General features: G+C 47.1%; 1 protein-coding gene across 1 annotated transcript in view; it reads right to left on the bottom strand.

Annotated features, from left to right (window-relative positions):
* Window positions 1-26,356, bottom strand: part of PLXNA4 (plexin A4) — a 1,023,024-nt gene that overhangs the window by 165,997 nt on the left and 830,671 nt on the right. Inside the window, exon 23 of the mRNA XM_086918924.1 lies at window positions 16,693-16,759. Coding sequence (XP_086775050.1) covers window positions 16,693-16,759 — 67 coding nt within the window. The remainder of the gene's footprint in view (window positions 1-16,692; window positions 16,760-26,356) is intronic.

Raw genomic sequence — 26,356 nt, 5'->3', positions numbered from 1 at the left:
TTTGCCATTAGGCAGTGCCGCCATCTATTTGGGGGGGGGGAATAGGGAAAGACAGCTACGGCAATTGGAGACCACATTCATTTTATCCATGGCTACTAAAATGCCCAATGGCTTAAATACCAATGAGTACCTTCACAACTGTCTGTAACATAAAATCATGAAGGCCTTTATTTGTATTTTGCTACACTAATCTAATCTGTGTACCATCTAACGTTTGCTCTATTTTTCAGCACTTTAGTACTTAGCTGGGTTAAGTCCTATGTATTCATACAGCTATCCATTGTCTATCTGTTATAATATCCATTTCTGTCAAAGTTCACACAAGTTATCTATATTGATGAAATTATGTACTGTATCAATTGAGTTTGACTTAAATCTAAGCACTTGCATTTGCACTCTAGTGGCAAATTATGACATACTTAAGCCTTATTCTGCATTTTGCCTTACCTCCATTTTTTTTGTGTGTTTTCAATATTCTTATTGTGGGTTTTCTATGCACTTTAAAGCCCAAAAAAAATTGTTTGCACTTGCTTTTAAAGGGATCATCCATCTTTCAAGCGCCTGGAGCTTTTTCTATTTATCGATTTTAGAGATTGAATACATTTTCAATGCCTAATTATTAGTGCTATTTTTTACATGAAAATTAGTACTGTATCGGTTTTTCACATATGACTTTTAAATACGGACCATTCTCTGTATGTAGGCACATGCCAGTATTGGTCAACCCACTAGTGGTATAATTTGTATTTTTATATTTTACACTTAGATATAACAATTTGATTCAGTACCCTACTTTCAGTATTCGTTTATTCTTTGTGTTCAATTGATCTGATTTTCCAACCTTATTTTGGTTTGACAATTATCAATTTCATTCTTACAATTGTGAATTTTAAATTGTTTCATCAATTATTCTTTAAAGGGATTGTACTCCAGGTTTCCCTTTTGTGAGGATTTTTCTATGTAAATTTTTCACAATTACCAATCAGTTTTCTGATTGGACACACTGTATTCAAAAAGTGGTGGTCCGGCATCAGCGCGTTAGGTTAACAAGATCGCAGAGGTGATCGAAACGCGTCTGGGTCGCGTCCGGACACTTGCATGCATAACTTATGGAACAATAAATCCTACCATGTATCCATAAACCCGCCTACATGGACCTGCTGTTTTTATCCTGCTTACATTGGAGGATCAGGACTGTTGTTACATAGACACATATATATATACATATATATATACACAATCCAAAGTTACCCTCAGTGAGGAAGCCCCATGGTAGCGTTACCCGATACAGAAAGGTCAGCAGCAGGCTCCTGCTCATCATGCTTGCATTGTTTCAAAGGCTGACGCGTTTCGGAGTTCAATCCTTCCTCCAGAGCCATTCAGATTAACAAACGACAACGTAGTTTGGAACACCTGCTTTTATTGAAAGCTTCCCGCCCTACTCAGCACCATCTCACACCCTTCGGCGAGTGCTGCAAAGCACTGTGGTATTAGTAGTCCAAACTATAATATAAAAAACCCATGTGGGTGCTGTCGTTGGAAAAAATGATGAAAATTAAATCCCAAATGGGTTAATGTCAATGCGGAGTTCAGTGCCAGCTGCTATATACAAAACTCTTGCTGTCAAGCGTTACTCATCCTTGACGCTTGCCGGGTCTTCCCAGCACCGCAGGTCCGTAGATAGATAGATAGATAGATAGATAGATAGATAGATAGATAGATAGATAGATAGATAGATAGATAGATAGATAGATAGATAGATAGATAGATAGATAGATATACTGCAATACCCTCCCATAGAAATTAATCAAGGTAGGGACTTAAAATAGTATCCTATGGGAAATAATGTTAAAATGAATTAATGTATTTTGACTTTTGAAAATTATATATATCATTTTCAAAAGTCAAAATACATCAATTAATGTGAAGAAACAAGTTACTTACCTGTAACTTTAGTTCTCCAGTATTGGTAACTTTCATAGATTCCCATTGCTTGTATCATTCCCCGTCGTCGGAATGGGAGCCTCGGTAATAATATATATATATATATACCTAGGTAAACACACCCTAATAGGTGTAAAAAAGGTAAAAAATTAGGCCTAGGCCTCATTATCTTTTGCAGCCTATTGCTGTCATTATGTAAAAAGACCCAAAGTCCCCTTAGCAACCAATCAGATTAGCCTCACCCTGTAGAACCTTCCTGAGAAAGCTCAGAGCCTCAGATTTTCGTAGCCGTTGCTTTGCCACATAATCACCTAGCTCTAAAGTGAGCTTTCCCAGGGGAGGCGGGTGGGCGCATGGGAATCTATGAAAGTTACCAATACTGGAGAACTAAAGTTACAGGTAAGTAACTTGTTTCTTACTCCAGTATTGGAACTTTCATAGATTCCCATTGCTTGTATCAGAGTAGATAGCAGTTAGCATACCACAAACATTTCGTGTACAGTTACAGCATCATTACAAACCAATGATATCACAGATTATAACAACCATAAAGCAGTAACCAAAGCATAAGAAACGAAATGTTTGAAAAAACAGGAGGAGGGAAGAGAGGAAAGCTCACCTCTTATTGGAAGAGATTTCTCAGGACTGCCTGTCCTACAGCCGAATCCTCCTTTGCAGCCGCCTCCAGGCAGTAATGTCTCGTGAAGGAGTGCGTACTGCTCCAGGTGGCTGCTCTGCAAATGTCCTTTATGGATACTCCAGCAAACAGCGCCGCTGATGCTGAGATCGACCTTGTGGAATGTGCCTTCACCTGTCCTTGTAAAGGTTTGCCTGCCGCCTGGTGGCAGAACCGGATCGCACTAGTTATCCATCTAGATATCCCTTGTTTTGACAAAGGAAATCCTTTCCTTGGGGCTCCGAAAGCCACAAACAGTTGGGGTGTTTTTCGAAATCCAGCTGTGCGTTGTAGATAAAATTTCAAACATCTCTGAACGTCCAGAGAATGAAGTGTCCTCTCAGCCTGGGTTGAAGGCCGAGGAAAAAAAGATTTCAAAACCACTGGCTCGTTAAGATGAAAGTCTGTCGGTACCTTCGGAATGAACTTGGGGTTCATCCGCAGGATAACTGTATCATTCTTGAACTGTAAGAAGGGTTCTTTGATGGTTAAAGCCTGAAGCTCTCCTACTCTCCTTGCAGAGGTGAGTGCCAAAAGAAGCGCCACTTTCCATGATAGGAACTTCAGGTCCGCCTTATGCACTGGCTCGAATGGCGGTCTCATTAGCTGAGCCAGGACCACATTCAAGTGCCACACCGGAGGTGGGGGCCTAACTGGCGGGAAAACTCTAAACAGTCCTTTCAGGAATTGTTTGATTACTCTCGCTGATAATAGAGAGGGACCCGATCTTGTTCTCCTATACCTGGAAATAGCTGCCAAGTGGACCTTGATAGAAGCATGAGCCAGACCTGCTTGTGCCAATGAAAGAATATATGGTAAGAGTTGATGCGGAGCTGACGAGAAAGGATGTACTTTTTCCCTCTGACACCACAAATGGAACCTCTTCCATTTCGCTCTATATGTCTTATTAGTGCTAGGGGCTCGTGCCTGTGCCAAGATGGTCCTGCATTCTTCCGGGATGTTTAAATCCTTAAACTCTCTGTATTCAGGAGCCAAGCCGCCAACTGAAGCGAGCTCGGGTTCGGGTGAAGGACTTGGCCGTTGTACATAGACAGAAGTGTCAGTTTGGGTTGCAGATGAATGGGTGGTGTCTCTGATAGGAGAAGCAACTCCGTGTACCAAAACTGGCGAGCCCAGGCAGGCGCTATTAGTATCATCCTGCACCTGTCCATCTTGAGTTTCTTGAGGACTCGAGGAATTAGGGGAAATGGCGGAAAGGCGTAAACAAACGCGCCTGACCAGGACATCGAAAGGGCATTCCCCAGTGACCCTCGATGGTGTTCCCTGCTTGCGTAACACCGGCATTTCTTGTTCCCCGGTGTTGCAAACAGGTCGATCGCTGGGGTCCCCCAACGGGAGAAGATGTCCTTGATCACTGCGTCCTCCAATTCCCACTCGTGCGAGACTGCTCTCAGGCGGCTTAGCGTATCCGCCTTCGTGTTGCATACTCCTGGAAGGTGTTCTGCTACGAGTGTGATGTTCTGCGCTATCGCCCATTCCCACAGTATTTGGGCTTCCTGTGAAAGCAGTGGCGATCTTGTGCCTCCCTGCTTGTTGACGTAATGCATTGCGGTGGTGTTGTCCGTCCGCACCAGGATTGCTGAATCTGTAATCCTTGGGAGGAAAGCCAACATTGCCAGTCGAATAGCTCTTAGCTCCAGAACGTTGATATGTAGATGACGTTCTTCCGGAGTCCAGTGACCACTGACCTGGAGGTCTTGCATGACCGCTCCCCAACCTTGAAGAGAAGCGTCCGTGGTAATGACCTGAGGAGCCCTTGCAGCCTTGAAACTGAGTCCCACAGTGAGGTGAGATCTTTTCATCCACCATGAAACCGACCGTTTCATCCGCTGGGTTATCGTCACCCTGTCGTCGAACGAACCTTCCACCTGTCTCCACTGAAGGTCCAGCTCCTCCTGCAGGGGGCGCATTCGCAGTCTGCAATGCGGAATCAATTGAATACAGGATGAAATCGACCCTAGAAGAGATTTGTACATCCTGACTGTCATCCAACTTCTCCTTTGGCAACGGGTGGCTGACGATATGAGTTTCATCTGTCTCTCTTCCGATGGGAAGGCTTTGCACTCCTGAGTATTGAGTATCGCTCCCAAGAACTTCACCGTACTTGCAGGCTGAAGAACTGACTTTTCCTTGTTGAGTTGTAAACCCAGATGAATAAAGAGGTTCAAACACGTGTCCACTGCCTTCGATGCCTCTTGCAAGCTTGGGGCCTTCAGCAGCCAGTCGTCTAAGTACGGGAATACTTCCAGCGACTGTCTTCTCAGAAATGCCGCTACCGGTGCCAGCACCTTTGTGAATATCCGAGGAGCGGACTTTAATCCAAATGGGAGCACCATGAACTGGAAGTGACTCTTGCCTACTGTAAAGCGAAGGAAACGTCTGTGAGCTGGATGGATCGGGATATGAAAATAGGCATCTTACAGGTCTAATGTTGCCATGTAGTCGCCTGGGTTCAAGAGGCGCAATATGTCCTGGAGTGAAATCATCCGAAACGATAGTTTCGTGAGATAGGTGTTGAGCTCCCTCAAGTCCAGGATAGGACGCCACTTTTGTTTTGTTTTTTCGGATCAGAAAAAATCTGGAATAGAAACCTTCTCCCCTTTGTGATAGGGGAACACGCTGAATCGCCCCTTTTTGAAGCATTTGTTGAGCTTCCTCTTGAAGAAGGTTCAGATGGTTGGAAGCAGCGGCGTGGGGAGCTCTTGTAGGTGGAAAGTCCTGGAATTCTAGAGTATGCCCATTTCGGATGATATTTAATACCCACTGATCCGATGTAATCTCTTCCCAGCTGCTCAGATGTTGTGATATCCTGCCGCCCACTGGAGATCCCAGAAGCGGAGGAACAGTTGGCAGAGTCGGGAGGCCGCTATTGACGCTTGCCAGCGTCCTTGCCCTGACGCCCCTGTCGTCCACGAGCGTTCTGGCGAGAGAAAGACTGGGATTGCGACTGCCTCTGATAGTATTGATTGCCGTACTGGGGCCTGTAAGACTGCGACTGCTGTGAATATCGCTGTTGTTGATAACCTCCTCTAGGTGAAGAGAAACCTCTTCCTCGTGCTCCACGGAACGGTGTCTTTCTATATTGCAGGTTCCCCAGAGCCCTTGCTGTCTCTGTGTCCTTCTTTATACCCTGTAGGGTATCGTCGACATGTTTCCCAAACAACATGTCCCCGTCGAAGGGCAAATCCAAAATCCTATTCTGGACCTCTGGCCGGAAGTATGTAGCTCTCAGCCATCCTTGTCGCCGAAGAACCGCTGCACTGCCTAGGGCACGGAAAGAGATGGTGGCGATGTCCATCGCACAGTCAATCATTTCCGAAGAGGAACGTTGTCCCTCCTCCAGAAGTTTCTGTGCTTCCGCTTTCTGGTCATCCGCTAGCAGATTCACATAGTGTGCCACATCACTCCACATCTGGCGGTCGTACCTTGCTAGGATCGCCAAGGCATTCGCCGCTCTGACCAGCAAGCTAGCCATCGACGAAAAACGCTTCCCAGCGTTGTCCAACCTTCTACCCTCCTTATCCGGCGGAGTCGTGAGGGTGGCCGAAGGATTCCGCGATTTCTTCTGTGCCGCCTGCGATATGACCGAGTCAGGTCTAGGTTGTCCAATCAAACAGGCGGGACTGTCATCTGGAGCTTTATATTTTTTCTCCAAGCGCGGAAGAGTTGGAATGACCGTCGCTGGGGTCTGCATCACTTTCTTCCCTTCCTCCCATATGTGCTCCACAATGGGAATCGAGCGCACGGCCTTACGGTATGCCTCTTTGAAATCGTATAAAAAACAATCTGTAGATGTTGTCGGCATCGCTAACTTAAAGCGCGCTGTGGCTCTTTCCATCAGGCTGAAGAAACCTCCTACATCAGCCGGAGGCGAATCGACCGGGTCTGGCACTGGTGAAGCCGGATCCGGAGCAATATATTGGTTCCATTCACTCTCTTGATCTTGGTTTTGCCCCGTTTCATCTTCATCCGAGGTATCCACTTGGACTTGCGGAGGATATGCCCTCTCATGTTCTTCCTGTGCAGGCCGCACTGACTGTGCTGCCACCACCTGCGGGTGAACCTGTGCTTGACCTTCCACAGGTTGCGACCCCTTCTTGCTCCTATACTCCTCCAGCATAGCCCTCAAGTCTGTCAAAAGACTTATAGGCATCGATACCATGCCCTGCTGTGGTTGGGTATCTTGGTATGCAACCTGTCTCTCTGGCCGCTGTTCCTTTTGATAATAATATTCCTCATCCAAATCCGAATCATGGTATTTCAGATTCAATTGTGATGGACTGTAAGCGTCCCCATACATCTCATTTTCCTCTTCTGAGTAGTCATCTTCATCCAACAAAAGGGGTGGAGGTAATGATGGTACCTTCCTTGGAGAAGTCATATCTGGGGTTATCCTCCTCCTTCTGTTGTTCTCTGGCGCTCCTGCCGTCAACGGCGTTGAAAACAAATCCACCGTTTCTATATTCTGAATCGTCGTCGACGGGAACGTCGACGAGAGTCCCTTCACCGCCGACGGCATCGTCGACGGAACCATCATCGTCGTCGGGTCCACCGTCGACGGAATCGTCGACGGAACTGTCATCGTCGACGGGTCCATCGTCGACGGGCTCGTCGACGGAGCTGTCGTCGTCGACGGGCTCGTCGTCCTCGTCGACGGGATCGTCGTCATCGAGATTGCCACCGTCGACGGAATAGTCATCGTCGACGGGATGGTCTTCGTCGACGTGGTGGTCACCGTCGACGTGGTCATCGTCGACGACGCCGTCGTCGATCCAGTCTTCGTCGACGGAATCGACATCGAGGTCCTCGTCGACGCTCTCGTCGTCGTCCTCGTCGTCGCTGGATGGCTCGTCGACGACTGAGGAGACAAAATCACCTCAGATGATTTAGAGTCCTTCTTGACCCCTGTAGAAGCCTCTACAGTCGGTTTTTTGACGGACTTGGCTACTTTAACCTGGTGGGAAGGCCCAGCCGAGCTCTCATCCAGTTTAGCCTTTTGCACCTGCAGTGCCTGCCTTTCCCTCTCCTTTACACTCACGTGAGGAGATTCGATAGGCCCTGGCTTGCCAGACCTATCAGAGGTCACACGCACAGCCTTTAAGGGGGGTTCAGTTGAAGTGTCCACAGACGAACCGCCCCTCTTCAATGAAGTCTTTGAAGATGTTGATCTGGCATCTTCCTCATCACCAGACACTACTTCCTCCCTCCTTTCCAACTTCCTGAGCCACAGAAGCAGCCGTCCTTCACGATCACGGAGGGTTTTAACAGACATTCTCCTGCATATACTACACTTATCGACCTTATGGTCTGGGTATAGACAGTAAATACAGTCTTGATGTTGATCCTCTGTATAAAGTCGTTTTTTGCCACAAGTGGCACAAGACCTGAAAAGGCTCTTCTTTTCCTTATCAGCCATGACAAAGCTGAAAGAAATCCTTAAAGAAAACTGTTTAAACAGTACCTCAAGTTGAAGTTAGAGCAGAGCTCTAAGGAGACTCCCTGTCACCAACGAAGCGGTAGAAAATCTGAGGCTCTGAGCTTTCTCAGGAAGGTTCTACAGGGTGAGGCTAATCTGATTGGTTGCTAAGGGGACTTTGGGTCTTTTTACATAATGACAGCAATAGGCTGCAAAAGATAATGAGGCCTAGGCCTAATTTTTTACCTTTTTTACACCTATTAGGGTGTGTTTACCTAGGTATATATATATATATATTATTACCGAGGCTCCCATTCCGACGACGGGGAATGATACAAGCAATGGGAATCTATGAAAGTTCCAATACTGGAGTAACATTATTTCCCATGGGATACTATTTTAAGTCCCTATCTTGAATAATTTCTATGGAAGGGTATTGCAGTACCAGTGGCTGGCCATGTGTAGTGCTGGACTTACTCTAGTTCTGAGCTAGAGCATATTTACAACTGTTTTGTCTTTTTTGGTTGTAATTTTGATAGGTGTGCATTGTGAATAGCAAGGGGCTTGCTATTTTTAGGGTGGGTGCATGGCCCTTTCAAAACCCCTCCTTAAGCCTCCCTAAATTGGACAGAGATCTCTGCCCAGAAAATATAAGAGAGGAGGAGCCCTACTCACGGATGTTAGTGAACAGCATTATTTTTACTTGAGTAGTAATATCATAGTACTACTGAACACAATACAAAATGCAAAATGCATTTTGAGACTAGGGCCCTAAGATGGTATACTTAGCTTGATTTGTGGAGGCAGACCAAGTACACCTTACAGATTCTAGTATAGCCTATTAGTGGCATCAACTGAAGCACTACTATGAGCAGATGAAAAGAGAGAATATGCAGACAACAATAAAGCAGAAAAGACAAAGTGAAAGGCTGGAGAGTCTAACGTATTGCTTCATATTTTAGAAATAAAATAACATTTTGAAAAGGTCTAACCTTGTACATTTTGCATTGCAAATGAAATACAATACTTCATAAATAATATGGTTGTTTGATGATTGCTTGTTTCTGTATTTTTGTCAATTTTCGTGCATTTTATTTTAGGTTCAAATCCTAGAAATTGCTTAGGTCAGTTTCATTAGTGATGCAGTTGGGATCCATAGAAGTCAAAGTAATGAGAATGGCTGCTGTTAGTAAACGGTCTGCGTTTTAGGGCCCCTCCCCTATCTTTCATTCCTTAATTTTATACTTATTAATCGTTATTTTTAAACGGTCTCACCTCATGTCTCTGAGCTTTGCTGCCTTGGTTAACTGTCAGGGACACTGGAATTATGCGATTGTGCGGCCAAGGTGATATTTGCATAATTATAGATTTGTGGCATTTTCCACATAATCCATCATCTACTGCATTATCTACAGATTTTCACAAAAACACATTTTGTTTCTTGCTCAAACGTTTCATAAATTACAATAAATGCAGCAACACGTTGCCGGGCAGTGGAAGTCCTTTTGCAAAGCTGGACTGGTCACCTTTCTGTTGCTTATTGCTAGATTTGGGAGTTAAACTGGTACAAATGAGGTGCAACCTACTCCCAGACAGTATTGTCAAGTTTAAAAATGACAAAATAATGAAGTAATACTTTAACAAAGTGTGCCGCATTATGCTGCATAATTTGCCTTTGCCCCATAATTTACTCAACCGTGCCACATAATTTGTCCCTCTCCTGTCACACAATCCCATTAGCCCTTGTTATTGTTGATACACAACGCCTGGGCCCAGTGCAAAATGGGCTCTTCGTTCAAAACATCTCACGGCAAAAATACCCGCAATCTCTAGACAGAAGCTCTTCCAGGCACCTTTACCACACCTGTCTGCCACTTAATTAGCTTATCAGGAAGGAGCATGCTGCTTCTATCATCCACCCAGTTGCCCTTATCTGCCCTGCGGTTGCACCAAGGCGGGCAGACGAGCATCCGAGTGGAAAAAAGCTTATTACAAGAGCAGAGCCATGGCGAGCCGCTTCCTTCCGCGTCCTTATTGGCGGAATCTGATAATGGGAGCCGCTGAGGCAACCTTACGGGAACCTTGGAAACTTTGTGCCTTTTTCCTGCACCGCTGCTGGGGGCCTGTGACAATCAGAGGGGACATGTTGCGTTTGGAAGATAAGGCTGAACACGGCTGTGATGTGAGCGGCAGGGGATTTTTTCCCCAATAACTGGAGTTATCAAGAGGTGACTGGCATGTCTGATTTTAACAAGACTCGGGGATCAACTCACCGCCTTGCAAATCGCTTGCCTACTTTTTAAAATCTACTTTATAATGGTGAAACTGGGTTTACACGGCTCAGAGTAGAAATCGGTCAGCGGCATGACGATGAGGAGCATTGAAAACTGACGTGCATCAGTGACTACAAGTCTGTCCAAAGCTGAAATGTTACTAGCCACACTGACACACCGTATAGATAGATCACACACAGGTACATACGTATAGACAGAAAACACAAGCATATAGATACACACGTATATATGGAACATACAAACACAGATACACTTATATATGCAGTGCTGAAACTGGGAACCCAAAAATTGGTGGTAAATGTGTGGCAATGGAAAGAGGGCGGATTCATAATGGCTGTGGCATAACGCAGAATAATGGGGTCACCTTGCGGAATATGAAGAAGGGCCCTGAGTCTTCCATATCTCACTGATATTCATTGACCTTGAGCTGAATCTGGCCCCCTTAAGTGTGGGTAAGGGCCCTAAAGCTTGGGGACCCCCCTGCACTGGTGGAGCTGCAGGGGCCTATGTTATGCTCCTGTCAAGAGGGACAGAGTCATAAGAAGCAGAGGCTGACAGTCAACAGAAATCTGTTCAAGCTTCATCGATTACAAAGGCTGCATTTTAAAATATCTCATGAGGTTAAGGCACCTGCTGCAGAGATTTTTGAGTGGCCAGCAAGACTCTGTAGATAATAGTAGTAAGATATCGCTGGTTATTATTGCACTTGCAATAGAGATCTGTATTTTGTCTAGTCTCAGTTTTAACCACTAAAGAAGCATAGAGGGCTAATGTGCCAGCTGCAAAGCATATGGTGCAACATGCAGATGACCGGTTTTAATTTTATATTGATATGTAAGTGGGTTACTACTTTTGACACACAGATCCTTTTTTTATTGCAGTTCATATATTGCAATCCTTACAGTATAGCACAGTGAGCTATATAAGCACCAAGGAGGTGCAAGGAATGGGTTTAGAACGTATTTCCATTAGTCTTTTGTTATAAGGATACTAAAAATAGTTACTTTGGGTAGCAATAAAGTCTTATTAGTACAGACAAACCCAAGTATTTCATTGTTTTAAATCTAGACTTTTTGTTTCTTCCGACTTTTCACTCTTACCATATAATGCCTACCAGTAAGGATGATGTGAGACTCCTCCACCTTGTCAACCTCATTGGATTATGTAACATATCCTGTACATTGATTTACACACTTCTATGATTTATTGTCACTGGATAACGTGTGTGTGATGTAAAGCGCTCTTACACCCTACACTGGGAAAACTAGCGCTGTAAAAGAATAAAATAAACTAAAAAAAACATAGTAAGTGTTATTTAAATTGTTATTTATATAAATCTTGATACATTGACATTCTTCGAATGCATGCATATTCCCATGTGGGATTTCACAAAAGGAAGGCTCATGGCCCCTTACATTTTGTGTTTGTTTTGGGAAGCTGCAACAGTAAATGAAAAAGTGCATTCACAGCGACAAATTCAGCATATTTCACTGGATCCAACCAGGACTGTGGATCCAGCTCAATCATAACTGCTAGATCTGGGTCCTGTTAAGTCCTCCTCAATTCCTGCACCACAGCATAGACAAAAAAAGGCACACATATACACACAGGTATGCACACGCATAGACAGAAAACATACAAATTTGCAGAGACACAGATAAGCATGCCAACAGAGGCACCGGACACCACAGCATTGTTAGAACATGAATGCTATATAATTGAATATGCGTATCACATGATCCATGAATAATCTTAGGAATAGTTCTAGAAAAGATGTTCAATTTCAATTAACCCGTTAACCGCGGCGGCAATTCCGCCGCGGTGCGGGCGTTTTCGTGAGCCGGTGGAATGCCGTCGGCCAATGGCCGACGGCAGCACTGGGGAGGTAGTGCTGCCGTCGGCCATTGGCCGACGGCAGCAGGGAAGGGGTTAAAGCAGGTGCACAGCTTCACCCTAGGACTGGGCTCACAACATGTCTCTATAGTGCAGTAGATGATACATGGCACAGTATTAACCACAGACACCGCACACACCACAGATTGAATTCAATCTCAAAGTGTTAATACCCATTGACATTGACTCACAAATTGGTGGTAGTCCATACTTTAGTGAAACTCTCAGTCATCACTGTTGAGGTACAAACCTAGGATTAGACGACACTTGAAGCAGGACCCCAACCAGCTGAGCTGTAAAGCCATCTCTCATGTTGCCAGGTTTCCCACTTGTGGCTGTTTTGATTTTCCAGGCTTCCTTTACCTTACCGATCAGGATTTCCAAAGATGACTTTCTTCAGACAGAAACAAAAACAGCCACTAAAACATGCAATGGTAAAATCCGACCTTTGACTATAAAACACCGAAAAGAAGATGCTTTCTATCAACTGTAGATTAATTCTCGCTGAAGATCAGTGCAGACTGGAAGAAAAGGGTTCTAGGGCCTGCACCTTTGCTAAGCACTCCAGATTTTCCCATCAGTCAGTACGATAGTTTATCACTTTGAGCATCATTTACTGATTGCTGAAAGACGTGGTAGAACATACAGTGCCTTGTGCCACTGTTCATCCCTACCTGGGTCGGACCTGAATAAGTGCTGGTAGTGATGTGATGTGGAGATAGAGAACGGATTCTAAGGAGTTTCTCTAGTAACTAAATCCCACTGGAGTCACTGTTCCTATGTAGAGAAAAAATAGAGAGACTATGCCTTTGTTGGTTCTAACTAGATAGGTGTTAAGGCCCTACTTTGGTAGATATCTGGTGGGATCCTCTTGCAGTATTTTGTGAGGTCCTCCCCACGTATGTGACGAGATCCTCCTTTAGGAAGGTGTATGGTTTTAGTATATGTATTAAGCTACCCAGTACAAATGGTGAAATCTCCTTTTACTTGAGCACTAGTCAACTATACTCGTCTGATCTCGAAGTGTCAATGGCTGAAAGATGGTGAGCAGAGCATGCAAACAGCAATGACAAATTATGTTGGTTTGTCCAACACCCACGTATGCATCAATAAACCTACAAGGCACCTTGAATATTTGAGATGCCTTTGCATAAAACGAGGCAAACGGCTTTGCTCCAGATCATTGATACGTCAAAGATGCAATTGATGTGATTGCTTGAGTGGATTAGTGAAACCAAGTATAGTAATGAAGACCTGTGGTGTTGGTTGCATGTGGGCTAACACTACCGAGTTCACAAGCTGAGGCCCATTCCCTGACTACTACTGGGTGGTCCTTGGTGATTCTGGAATATGGGAGCTGCAAAAGCAGATACAAAAATTGTTTTGCATTGAGGACATTGGGCATGTTACACTTCATGGGTTGCTCTATCAACTTTAGTTTCAGAACAAATTAGAGCAGAAAAAAAGACACTACTTGCAATGATCTTTGGGGCTTTCTACAATAATTCAACACCAAACTTAAGAACGATGCAAGTGGACCTACCACAAAGAACCAAAGAACAAGGTTACAGCAATATCAGATGGCTTTGTGTAAAAATAACCAGTGGCGAACCTAGAGGGGAACGGGGTGGGCAGTCGGCACGAGTTTTGGGGAAGCAGCCGTCTAAGGACGGCAACAGCCCCCCGCTCCGCAATGTGTTTGCGGCGAGGGTGCGGCAGGCGGAAAAAATACTCGGAAGCAGCCCCTGCTCTTTACTGCAAACGCAGAGACTGCCCCGGGCTCCCATAGGGCTAGCTATGCCACTCAAAATAACAACCTACTTTTGAAGGATTGGCAAAGGATCTTTAAGGTGAGGGCTCCTGACTAGTCTAAGCTTCCAGAAGCCCTTTGGCAAACTGAATCTCCATCTAATAATGAAGAGACATGTTTCAGATAGTCAGTGGCAGACAGAAATTTGAGCTGGTAAGGGATGTGCATGCCACACATGTAACTCATACATTATCATACTCACCTATCTACATGCACACTCACTCAAACCCGTGCATTCACAGCACACATGCATATACCCACCATTCACAGGCACATCCACACATCCATTCATATCATGCACACACTAATACACATACATTCATCCATACAGACATTCCCAAAAAAATGAGTGGCCTGCAGTATTGAAGCCTCTGAAGTTCCTGGAGGGTTGGGACACCAATGAGAGGAGGTGGAAGTCACTTACTTGTCACATGGTGGACTGGGCTCAGTGAGAGTTTCTGACCCTGCCTCACTCTGTGACAAGTTGTCACTGATTGACACTCAGTCCAGGGCCCTTCTAGGCTTAAAAATGAAGTGCCCAGAACAGAAGTTATCAGTGACACTCCCCTCTTCAAGAGGATGAGGACTTTAAGGCACTTTGGAGGGCGGCAGAGGTCTTGCCTACAGGGTGTGAAATCCTTCACCCGTCAAAGTTCAGCTAAAGCAGCCAGGCGTCTGCATATTTAGCATATCTATAGCGCCAGGCTGCCTGATCTGAAAGTGAAGAGTGTCTGTCAGGCTGATGTTTGCTCAGCCTGACACACTCTTTATGTCTGTAAAAAGGTGGGGGGAGGGCTCCCTTCACCTTCACCCTTAAGGACAGCCTACTCCTGAATATAGCTCCTATAAGCAAAGCCCCACCTGCAGGAGAAAAACCTTGCATAAATTCATAGCTTAAACTGTGACAACCTGCTTAATACTAGGCAATTGGCTCAGCTGTTGTGCAGACGTACAACAGTAAATCAGCCTTTGCAACAAAGTTTCATTATGTCTGGGAGAGAAGTCATGGTGCCAAAATCAGCATAAAGTCAAACAAGCATTGGCAGTAACAATGGGTCTAGCTTTAAAAAAATGTTGTATTGTAATGTGGAGAATTACAAGCAAATAACATTTGTATTTGTGTGGAAGCAAAGAATTGTAAAATAATATTGATGTAGGTTACAAGGATCGGTGACAGTTGCACTGTCAGGCATGACCTAAAATTCAATGTAGGTTGATGACTGCCACCAGTGAAAGCCAAACACCATAAATTATTTTGTTACCTACTTTTGCAGAAGCACGATGTCGTGTGTATGACCCTAAAAGTTCAAGCTCCACCAGCTGGATAAATAAAATTATCACAACTGGTGGATGGAAAGCTCTTTTTTAGTGGAAGCATACATCTTCAGCTCATTCAAAAGATGTACTCCTGGATCCCACCATGTAGGTGGAGCCAAAGCCCCTCCTTAGAAGTAATCACATTATTGTCAGGTGACAGCTGGGCTGTCAAGCTGGAACATAAAAAATAATGGTGGCTAGAGATTGACATATTGAGGCCCTGGAGACAGCACATCACTTTCCACATTCCATTTGTAATCCAATCAACATATGCCTAAACATTGCACCACAAATACTTGGATGTGAATTGGCCCCTTCAAAGGAGATCAGTGTGCCGCATCCCACCCACCTGTGCTGCCCGATAGCATGCCATGCTATTAGGAAAGTGCTCTTCATATGGCGGCAGAGCTGCCAGAAACCTATTTGAACCATGAACCCTCTAATCAAGTTGAGGGTAATGTAGTAAACACCAATATTCCTTTAACGTCAGTAGTTTATTTAATTCATGTATCAAATGCACAAATATTCAGCAATGTTGACAAATAGTTATGGCTGCTGCGAACGGCAGCCAATTCGGCCCGCCTTGATCACCTCTTGTTCTATTGAAGCCTGGCCCTGGGCAAACCAACAAAGTACTCACATTGTAAGTGAAAACACTGATGGCAGAGGTCATAGAAAATAACAATAACAAACACAAACAACCACACACACGCATACACTGAAGTCTCCATACTGATCAAAAACCAACATATTAGAATGATTATTTCAAAACGTTTCTGCACATATCACAAGAATTACAGGCACAGAAAAGTTAATTACATGTTGGCCTGATGCCCAGAAATGCTCAATGCAGACCAATTAATCGACTGCCATTGTTTCCATTCAGTGTGCGGACCGAGGCCGCAGACAAAGGAGGAAAACAGAAGCCAGATGCCAGAAGAAACAAACAACTCCAATGAAACTTTAAAAGAGAGAAATATATCACATCAATTAAAAAACACAAAAGGAGTCAAATGATAAAATAAATCAAACTGCTTGAAGAAATATATTACATTATTGCGGGTCCCTAGAAATTACTCATTTGTTTGACAGTTCTGCTAACAACTCCGAACGCCTCTGGCCATTTCAGATATTTGAGGATTGAAGGAGCAACATGTGTGAGCAGTGATTGATGCGTTCTTACAGGTTGCTCTGATTCTCCGAAACTTTCTGCACAGAGTCTTCATTAGCAGGAGACAGGCATCAGTAAACGAAGACCTAGTACTTGAACTGCTGGGCCTCTTAAACGTTTTATGAATATTCATGTGTATATCTCCCTTACCTTAAGGAATTTATACAGCAGGAAGGTAAACCAGTTGGTGAGCATCTTCTCAGCGACAGATTCTGTTCTGAAACCAAACAGAGAAGATACATCATTAATCGTTTTGAACATTTATGCAAAATGATGTTGAATCCAAACCTGTTGCTAAGCAGTGACACGGGTTTCGCCCATGTGTTTATGGTGATTGGTTTTAAAGTACTGAGCCTGGTGAATGTCTGCTAAAATCAGAGTAATGTCTTCCTTAATGTGTCAGTCCTGCATTGACTCCCACTATCACATACTTCACTTGTGTCTAAGGGCTTAATTACGAGCCTGGGGTCCACTGACCGCCAGACTAGTAGGGGTGCAACAGCAGGGGTCTCCTGGCACCCCTTAACGATTAGGGCGGTCGGACCGCCATTGCCCCACCGCAGCTGTGGTTTTGCTCAGGCTGGCGTCACGCGCCAGGTAACACGCAGTCAGGTGAAGCCCGTGCGAGGTGAACCCACGCACTGATCTACAGAGGACCGTACCGAGTATAGCCTTACAGTGCATTTGTCGTAAGGCCCTAAAAACATGCAACAAGTTCTCAAGGTCTCCCCATAAGCCTAAAAAACGTGAAGCTTTGATCTGTCTTCCCCTACGTGAAGCAATGTAACACACCTACTAGGCAATATCTTAGGTATACGCATTTCCGGTTCTGAGAGTCAGCACATTTTCTATTCTGATTTACCACTGCAAGTATCTTTTGACTCCATCAAACATTTTTACCACTACTGTGTACTCCTGGATTTTTCTATGGGGTTTCACTTTGTATACCGAGTTTCTATTTCAGCATCGAACATTTTGTCAGAAGATATCATAAATGCCCCTTTTAACAGCATAAACTTGGCGCAAACTCCCCCGGGATTACAGGGTGCTTTCAAATCGCATTACAGAGGCACACATTCAATGCTTTAATTGATCAGAATAACACGATCTATGAGCCTTACACCGGACTCGAACCTGGGTTCCCGGCTTAAGAACCAGCCATCCTAGGCGTTGAGCTACCCTCGACGCCTCCCGTGCCACTGATTTCCCCCCTGTGCCAATCCCCAGTTGTACCCGACCCGTTTCGATGGGGAGGTGAGCAGCACGCCCCAAGGAATCCCGTCGGCAGCCGCACCTGCTTAGTACAGGCCATTAACCCGCAACCAGGACAGACCATTAACCCACAACCCTTACCCCTTTCCGCCCTTCATGGCTGCCCACGGGCCCCCGAAGCGCACCCCCCACCTCACCTGGCGACATGGACACCTCTCGACGCCGCGACTGCGCTCGTCCCAGCCTCAGTCCAAGAAGTTCGAGAAGGCCGGGTTCTGCAAGGGGGGGGTGGGGGGCGGTTTAAGCGCCGATGGGAGGTCTGGGCGACTGGAGTGGTAGCAGGAACAGAGACCGAGGCTCTGTGTCTTGTCTTCTCCTGTCAGATCCCTTCTGACAGTGATGAGTTTTTGGATACCGAGGTAGTCACCTCATTACTCCACATTCATTTAGAATTTTTTAGTCGCTGTTTCGGTTGTCTTATCGAAGTGTGACTCTTTGTCACAGTTGGGGTTTTATCACATGGTCAGCTCAGTGATGGGCTGCGGGTAGCGGTCAATACAGTTTGCAGAATTGTCAGCATGTTTCCTCAGAGAGTGTCGTCTTTGTCTATCTAGTGCCTTCTGATATTGTCGAGTTTTGGGTGCCTGCCGCGGCGATTATGCCAGCTGGCAGCGTGAGTTTTTGTTTGCTTGCCGAGGCGATTATGCCATCAGGCCAGCGATGAGTTTTGTACCTGCCGGCGTTTGCCTTCAAGCAGTGATGAGTTTTTGGATGCTGAGTTGCTGTTTCAGTTTCGCAAGGTTAGCGCTTCAATGGGACACGGGTAGCGGTCAAATGGGTTTGTCGAGATATCTGCAAGTTTCCGGATCAGTGGGTTATCTTTTTGATCCAGTCCTTTGTAGAATGTCCTGTTGAGTTTGAGGAGATGGTCGTCCAACATCTCGACGCCTAGGTCTCTGTGGAGGTCTGCTATGAACATGGGAGCACCTGCTGCAATCCGTAGGGCCTTGCTCTGTAGTATTTGTAGGTCCTTCCGAAGCTGTGGACGGCAGCCACTCCAAACTGGTGAAGCGTATGTCATAGTTGGTCGAATTATTGCAGTGATTACTCGCACCTTGCTCTGCATGGGCATCGACTTAGACTTCAGGAGTGGGTATAATGCAGCCAGTTTGGATGCTGCTTTCTGGCAGGTCTTCTCTATGTGGTTTCTCCAGCTGAGTTTAGAGTCCAGAGTCACCCCCAGGTAGGAGCTGCTGTTTTCCCATTTGACCTCATCCCCATTGAGGAGGATCTGCGGGTGTTTCCTGTTCTGCTTCCTGGTAAATAAGGTTGCTGTGGTTTTGCTTGAGTTCAGGGTGATCTGCCAGTCGCTGTACCATTCGGAGAGTCTGCAAAGCGATGTCTCCAGGTTTTTCGCCACTTCTTTGTCGCTGAAGGATTGGGAGATGACTGCAACATCATCCGCGTAAAGGGCAAGATCAGTCTTCTTTAGGTCAGTGGGTATGTCGTTTGTGAATATGTTGAAGAGGAATGGTCCTAAAATTGACCCCTGAGGCACTCCAGGTAGAATTGGGCGCGGCGATGAGCATTCTTCTCGCACTGCCACGTGAAAGGTCCGTTTTGTCAGGTAGCTGGTCAGCAACTTGACCAGGTAGCTGGGAAACTTGAGCTTGATAAGTTTGTAGAGCAGACCCTCATGCCATACTCGGTCAAATGCTTTGGCTACATCCAGAAAGACTACTCCAGTAGACTTGTTGATGTTGAATCCGTGGCTGATGATGTCCACCACTCTGAGGAGTTGGTGATTGGTTGAGTGGTCTTTCCGGAACCCAAACTGTTCTTTGGCAAGTAGGTTGTTGCTTGCCGCGAAGTCAACGAGACGGGCAAGGATAACTTTTTCGAAGAGTTTTGATAGGCCAGATAGCAGACTTATGGGGCGGTAGTTTGCAGGGTCTCGCAGTGGTTTCCCAGCCTTGGGGAATACGACGACTCTTGCTTCTTTCCAGGCGTTTGGGAAATACTGGTGTTGCATGCACGCGTTAAATATCTCAGCAAGGTGGTCTACTGCGGTATCTGGGAGCATCTTGATGGCTTGGTTGACTATTCCGTCCTTCCCTGGCGCCTTGCCGTTTTTTAGTGTTTTTGCCAGGGCCAGTAATTTGCCCATTGAGCATTCCTCAATGTGTGCAGTTTCCGTTTCTGGCGGGTGCTCCTGGTGATGCTTGGCGACCTCTTGCTCGACTTCTGTTGTCAGCTTTCTTGCCTGGCTAGGCCTGAAGGATGCCTCCAGCGTGTCAGCGAAGACCTCAGCCATGTCCCTGTTGCTGCATGCCAGGTGAGTCGTCCCTTGTATTGGTGGGTTGGTTTCCTTCTTTCCAGTCAGGCGTCGGGTCATTCTCTAGAGAGAGTTGTCTGAGTCCTTTAGGTTAGCTGTAGCTGACCTCTGTGCTGGCTTATTTGTATCTTCAGCTGCCTTGTCAGCTCATTATACTTCTTCAGCAGGTCGGGGGTGCGATTCCTTTGCCACTCTCTGCGAGCTCTGTTCTTTTCAGCTATTGACTGCTTGATGCCCTTTGGGAGATCGTAGATAGAGCATTGTTGGAGTTTCTGCTCTGGAGTGCTGCGCGCAATTGCTGTGTGGATTGAGGCTGTGAGGTGGTGGACTGCCTGGTCAATGTCTTCAATGCTGCTTAGGGGGCCAGGGACCAGTGTCTCCTCCAGGCATCTCTTGTATAGGCACCAGTCCGCCTTCTTGAAGTTGTGCCTGGTGCCCTGTTGCTGGTCTTCAAGTAAGTCTCCAACTGTGATCAACACTGGGTTGTGGTCGGATGTCAGCGCTGTTAGGGTTTCAAGCTCCATAGACTGGGAGAGATTCTTCAAGACCACAATGTCCAGAACATCCGGTTTATGCAGTGCAGAGCCTGGATAGTGTGTTGGTTGAGTCAGGCCGGCCACTACGAAGTCCTCCTTCTTTGAGTGGGCAAGTAGGGCGTGTCCTTTGCTGTTTCCCGTCCGAGAGTTCCAGCATTTGTGCTTAGCGTTAAGGTCGCCTCCAATTAGTGTTGGGATGCTGGGGTCCAATAAAGCATCCAAGTCCTTTGGGCTTAGTTTGCCTGGGGGTGAGTAGGCGGCGATCAGCCGCAGCGGGCCTGCAGATGTCTGGATATGTATGCCAGTTGCTTCAATGCTCCCAACTGGTGGTGGTACAATCTCGTGGTGCTTCACTTTTGTGTTGACAATGACGGCTGTTCCTCCGCCCCTGGCTCCATTGGGGCGATCTGTGCGGTACACCCTGTGGTTAGCTAGGTTAAGCTTCTGGCTTCCTTGGAGATGAGTCTCAGAGATAAGCGCAACGCTCACATCCTTAGTTTCCATCAGGTGTAGGAGTTCATCTGTTTCCTTCTGAATGCTGTTAGCATTCCACATCACGGAGAGAGAGTTTCTTTTAGTCTTTGCTGCCATGGGAGTTGCTTTCTTCACCTGGGAAAAGTCCGGCGATGATATTCGCCACCATTGTCACCATGGGGTGGATTTCCATGTCTGCGACGACTTTCGCAACCTTCACAATGAGTTCCTGCCAGTTGATGGTTGAGCCTAATCCACAGGATGGTCCCGGTGTGGCTGTTTTGTAGGTGGGCTGGCTTGTTTAGGTACCGTGACGTCCGCGTATGTCCTTCCATCCACGTGTGCATCACTACAGCTGTTGGTTGTAGTGGGGGTTGGGATCCTGTGGTCCAATACAGGTCGGCGGTTGTAGGTCTTCCTTTGGTGCTGGTCTGTTGCCGTTGATTGTTGGGAAGACTTTCGTGGTTGTGGGGGTGGCTTGCGTTGTTCTACCTTCTTTGCATTCTGTAGGTAGGGACAGCCGCGATAGCTCGCTGGGTGGGGTCCTGCGCAGTTGGCGCATTTTGCTGGTTCAGTTTCCCGGTTCCTAGTGCATTGGTTAGAGGTGTGCTCTCCTCCACAGCGTACGCACTTTGGCTTCTGTTTGCAAAAGGCAGAGGTGTGCCCCAAGCGCTGGCAGTTGTAACACATGACCGGTCCTCGTTTCCCTCTAGGTGCTTCTGTGGTTACGATGCAGCTGCAGAGACGTGTGACTCCTGAGAGGTCTGCTGGCTTCCCATTCTGGCTTGGGGACAGGGTAACAACAAAGAGGGGAAATTTTTTGTTCTTGTCTGCTGGAGAGGCAATCTGTGCGACATTTTTCACTGGGAGACCAAGGTCAGCTAAGTCCCCTGCGATGTGCTCACGTGAAGCATTTGCTGGGAGCCCCCGTATTACAAATCGCTGGGCTTTTGCCGTGGTCATAGAGAAGGTATGGTACTCCATTTTCTGTTCCGTTAGCATGGTGGTCACGCTCCTGTAGTCATCTGGGGTGGTGAGCATAATCTTGGCTTGGTCTTGCCTGGGCTTGATTGTGTAGACCGAGTTACAATGTTCATCCAGAAGTTCCACGAGGTCCTTGTGTGTGGCTAAATTCTTCAGGATGATGGGGGGGATCCGTGCTCTTTTTGTGGGAACTGAAGAGGTCCCTGGTTCGGCTGCCCCGTGATCCTGGGGGCTGGCGTCGCAGTCCTGGGTCTGTTGGAGAGCCTGGTAGCGGTTTGAAGTCGCAACTGTGGGGCTTGTGAGAGGTGCGCGGGCAAGCTTTGCTTGTTTTTCCGGTGAGTTTGGAATGGAGTCACGCCCTTTTCTCTTTGTCTGTATGCGCCATTCCATGTCATCTCCGGTGTTGCTGGGTTGGGCGCTGGCGTCTGCATCCATGGTTGATGCTGCTTGGTGGGGGGGCTGTGGATCACCTTGGGCAGACATGGTGTAGCAGCTGTAGGGCTGTCGCAGGTGCTCACTGTTTTGAAGGCCCCCGGTAATCCAGCGGCGACTCGCAGGAAGGCTGCACCGGGCCGCGGCAGGAGCAGTCAGTCCAGGAGGACGGGTCTGGGGAAGGGTCTGGGGAAGCCCTTGGGATACTCAGGCAGCCAGCCTGCCCCCCTCTCTGGTGCGCAGCCTGGCCCCGGTCAAGCCAGGGAGACGCAGGCCCAGCACCCAAGAGAAGTTAGCTGGTTAGTGGGGCTAGCCCTTCTCCTTCCCCTCCTTGGAGCGCAGCCTGGCCCCGGTCAAGCCAGGGAACGCAGGCCCAGCACCTCAGAGGAGTGGGGAGAGAGGGTGGAGCGAGGGAGAGAGAGCCCTAATCCGGTGCTTCCATCAGCTGTAGCTTCCCCTCCTTAGCGCGCAGCCTGGCCCCGGTCAAGCCAGGGAACGCAGGCCCAGCACCTCAGAGGAGTGAGCAGAGAGCGTGGAGCGAGGGCGGGAGGGAGAGCCCTAAATTGGTGCTGCCATCAGCTGTAGCTTCCCCTCCTTAGCGCGCAGCCTGGCCCCGGTCAAGCCAGGGAACGCAGGCCCAGCACCTCAGAGGAGTGAGCCGAGAGCGAGGAACGAGGGCGGGAGGGAGAGCCCTAATCAGCTGTTCCCGTCGTCACAGCTGAGCAATCATCCCATGTTGATCTCTCAGAGACCGAGGCCCCTGGGCTTGGACCCTAAATAGGCCAAAGGTCTCCGCCCTCTACCACTCCGGAAGTGCGTCACTCCGTGACCCGGAAGTGAAAGGCGGCCGGCTGCCGATTGGACTACCCGGCCGCCCAACCACAAGAGACCGGAGGCGGGGCCCGGGGGGCCGGGTCCTAAGTGCACGTGTCACGATTTTCCGCGCTTGGCAAATCAGGCCCTAAGTGTTATGGGCTTGGTCATCCATGTAGTCACTGTTGATGTCTCTATCACTGCATGTTTAGACACATGGTAATCCTGCATCGCCAACACATTGATTTATACACCGTGCAATCCAATTGCCAGTCCTGCCTCTAAAGACTAGTGGAACAGAAATTCAATTGGACAGTCACGCAGAATGTAAAACGTTGATAGTAAAGACAACATGTTGTTTTTGGGAAAAATATGTATGTCCTCTTTTACTTTGCCACAGCTGTAGTTTATCCTCATTGGTTACATGAAATTGCTTCATGCTCAACTATGAATCCATGGGGGAGACATCCCTAATGTTGGCGCTGCTTTTATAGGTGGCATGCAGTTTTTAAATCTCAAATAACCAGGTATTGTTCACAAGCCCCCCGCCGCCACCCCCCTCCCGCGGAAGATTTCATATCTATGGGTTCACACTTCCTTGCTCAGTACCTACAGGACTGTCAGTGCTGGGTCCATGGGGGGCTCTAGCGGGCCCCGCAATGATGCCCACCACTTCCCACTGCCTTTTCTTGCGGATGCCGGGCTCCCTTTGCATCCCTCCACTCCTTCTGAATTCAATTATCCATTGAAATGCAGCGGCGGACGCCGATAACTATCCCGGCTAATAAGATTAACTTTCCAGTTAATAGGATTAACGGCACACCATGCCCTATCGGAGTCTGAGAAATACAACTGCACCCTAATATGAAAATTCTCATGCTCCACGCACAACAGCCAGCCATCACCTTTTATCCTGCACCGAACACGCTAATTGAATCTGCGCTTTCACACCTTCTGGATTGCCCCGAAATGCCCGAGTGTAAATGACGAGGATCACATTCACGAAGAGAAGCTTGTGTGTTTATAAATAAAAACTGTGGTTCCATGGGAGCTCATTCATTATGTTGCATAATTATTCCTAACGTCCTAAACACCAGCAGTGCCCCATGTCAGGTAAAGATATAAATCATGTATACACACACACACAAGATATGAACTGCAAAAACGAATTGAACCTTAGTGCAGATGGCCTGCAGTTCTGTGCAAAGTGTAATGCGTATTCATAATTTGGGCAGATATACGAAAAGAACCACTGTTTTCTCAGATACTAGTCTGGTCCCTATAGGGTCAACAAGTGAGCCTTGTTTCATACACTACTTTTTGTTGAGTGGGCATGTGGATATCTACATGTCTGCTGCAGGTTCTAACTGAGGGGGTGGGGTGGACTTATTTGAATCATTCATGGAATCTTTTTCCAACTAGACATTGACAATATTAAAACTAAATATTCAGTGCTTTTCTGAAAGGAGATTATTGGGCCTTAAAATGGGTCTCAGGTGCAGTGCTTTCCTCAGGGATGTGTCATTTGGGGAGAAGACCTTCCTGTCATCACCGACTCTACCTGCCTTGCCGCTCCAGGGGGGGAGCAGGACTCCAGGTCCCAGCATCATTGCAGCACTCAGGCTGCCGCCGACACTCTTCAGGTGCCAGGAGGCGGATTAAGCCAGCTGGGGACTCCCGCCCCGCGGTAGCCCGTCATTGCCAACTCTGCCTTCCTGCTCCAGGGGGGAGCAGGACTCCAGGTCCACGGCATCCTTGCTGCACTCAGGCCGCCGTCACTCTTCAGGCTCCAGGAGGCGCATTAAGCAACTCGGGGCTCTCTAAGCGCGGGAGCCCATCATCACCTACTGTGCCTTTCTTGCCTCTTCAGGGGGGAGCAGGTCTCCAGGTCGCAGGCATTCTTGTGGCACTCAGGCCGCCACTGATGCTCTTTGCACCAGGAGGCGCATTAAGATAGCTCAGGGCTTCCACAGCGTGGGACGTGCCCTGGTCCAGGGCATGCCTATCCACACCCATCGGAGCCAGGAGGAGACTGGGCTGGGCCTACCCTCTTGGTTTTTGGACTCCACCTGCTTCATGATACATTGAGAAGGTAAACACAGTTATCCCTCTAATATTTTTTAGTGTAGTTTTCATCTGGAATCCAGCCTGTTTTAGTAAAATTTTTGGGAGACAAAAAACAACGCCCAACATGAAACCCACTAACACCACGCTGGATGGCTTTCTTCAAAAAGCGGTGGGGTCCATTAGTAAAGAAATAGAGCCGGCAGAGTGAAGAATCTTGTTAGCCCCCCAGTCTGCCTCACCTCCCTCCGCTACTATTGACCTTGGCAACAACACAATTGAGACGGTTCTTGAACTCAGACCTCAAGAACCCCTTTCAACCACCGTCAAAATTGTGAACCAGGCTGGATCAGGTGCCATATATGAGGGGGAAACAAGCAGGTCTTCAACCCAATTTTGGAGAGCAATATACCTTAGCAATTAGTGGGAGGAAAGAGGAAACGTCCCGAGATGGCAGGGAATGATCTTAAATTGAAGGGTCAGTCTCCCAAGGGTAAGAGAACAAGACAAGATCATGCAATAGCCAGGGCAAACAGAACACAAGGGGGGGCCAGGAAGATGGGCTACATTTGAAAGTTCAGATATTCTTACTGATAAAATTAATAAAATTGTATTAGAAGCGTTGGCCCCTATTTCCGCACGATTAACCCGCATTGTAGATCAGCTTTCTCGTATGATGAAGGACTTAAGCAGGAGCTTAGCAAACAATATTGACAACTTGCAGAGGGACAAGGCCATTCAACCAAGTAGGACAGGTAGCAGTACAGATAGCGTCATTCGTAATTGGCCTGGTCCAAACAATACAATACAGAATCAAAGGAGGGGTGAATCTCTTTGAGAGGTTCTAAATGATGATGTCCCCAGTTGTTGTCCCCTGGGAACCTGTACCACAGAGGAATAACTATAAGCTGGGACAGGGGGCCCCTAACCAGTTGGGACCTGACTTGTTAAATGGGGGTAGTTC

Source organism: Lissotriton vulgaris, chromosome 1_1 (assembly GCF_964263255.1).
Source record: "Lissotriton vulgaris chromosome 1_1, aLisVul1.2, whole genome shotgun sequence".
In the NCBI taxonomy this organism is placed as follows: Eukaryota; Metazoa; Chordata; class Amphibia; order Caudata; family Salamandridae; genus Lissotriton; species Lissotriton vulgaris.
The sequence above is the reverse complement of the archived record's forward strand: the minus strand, read 5'-3'. Positions and strand labels throughout refer to the sequence as shown.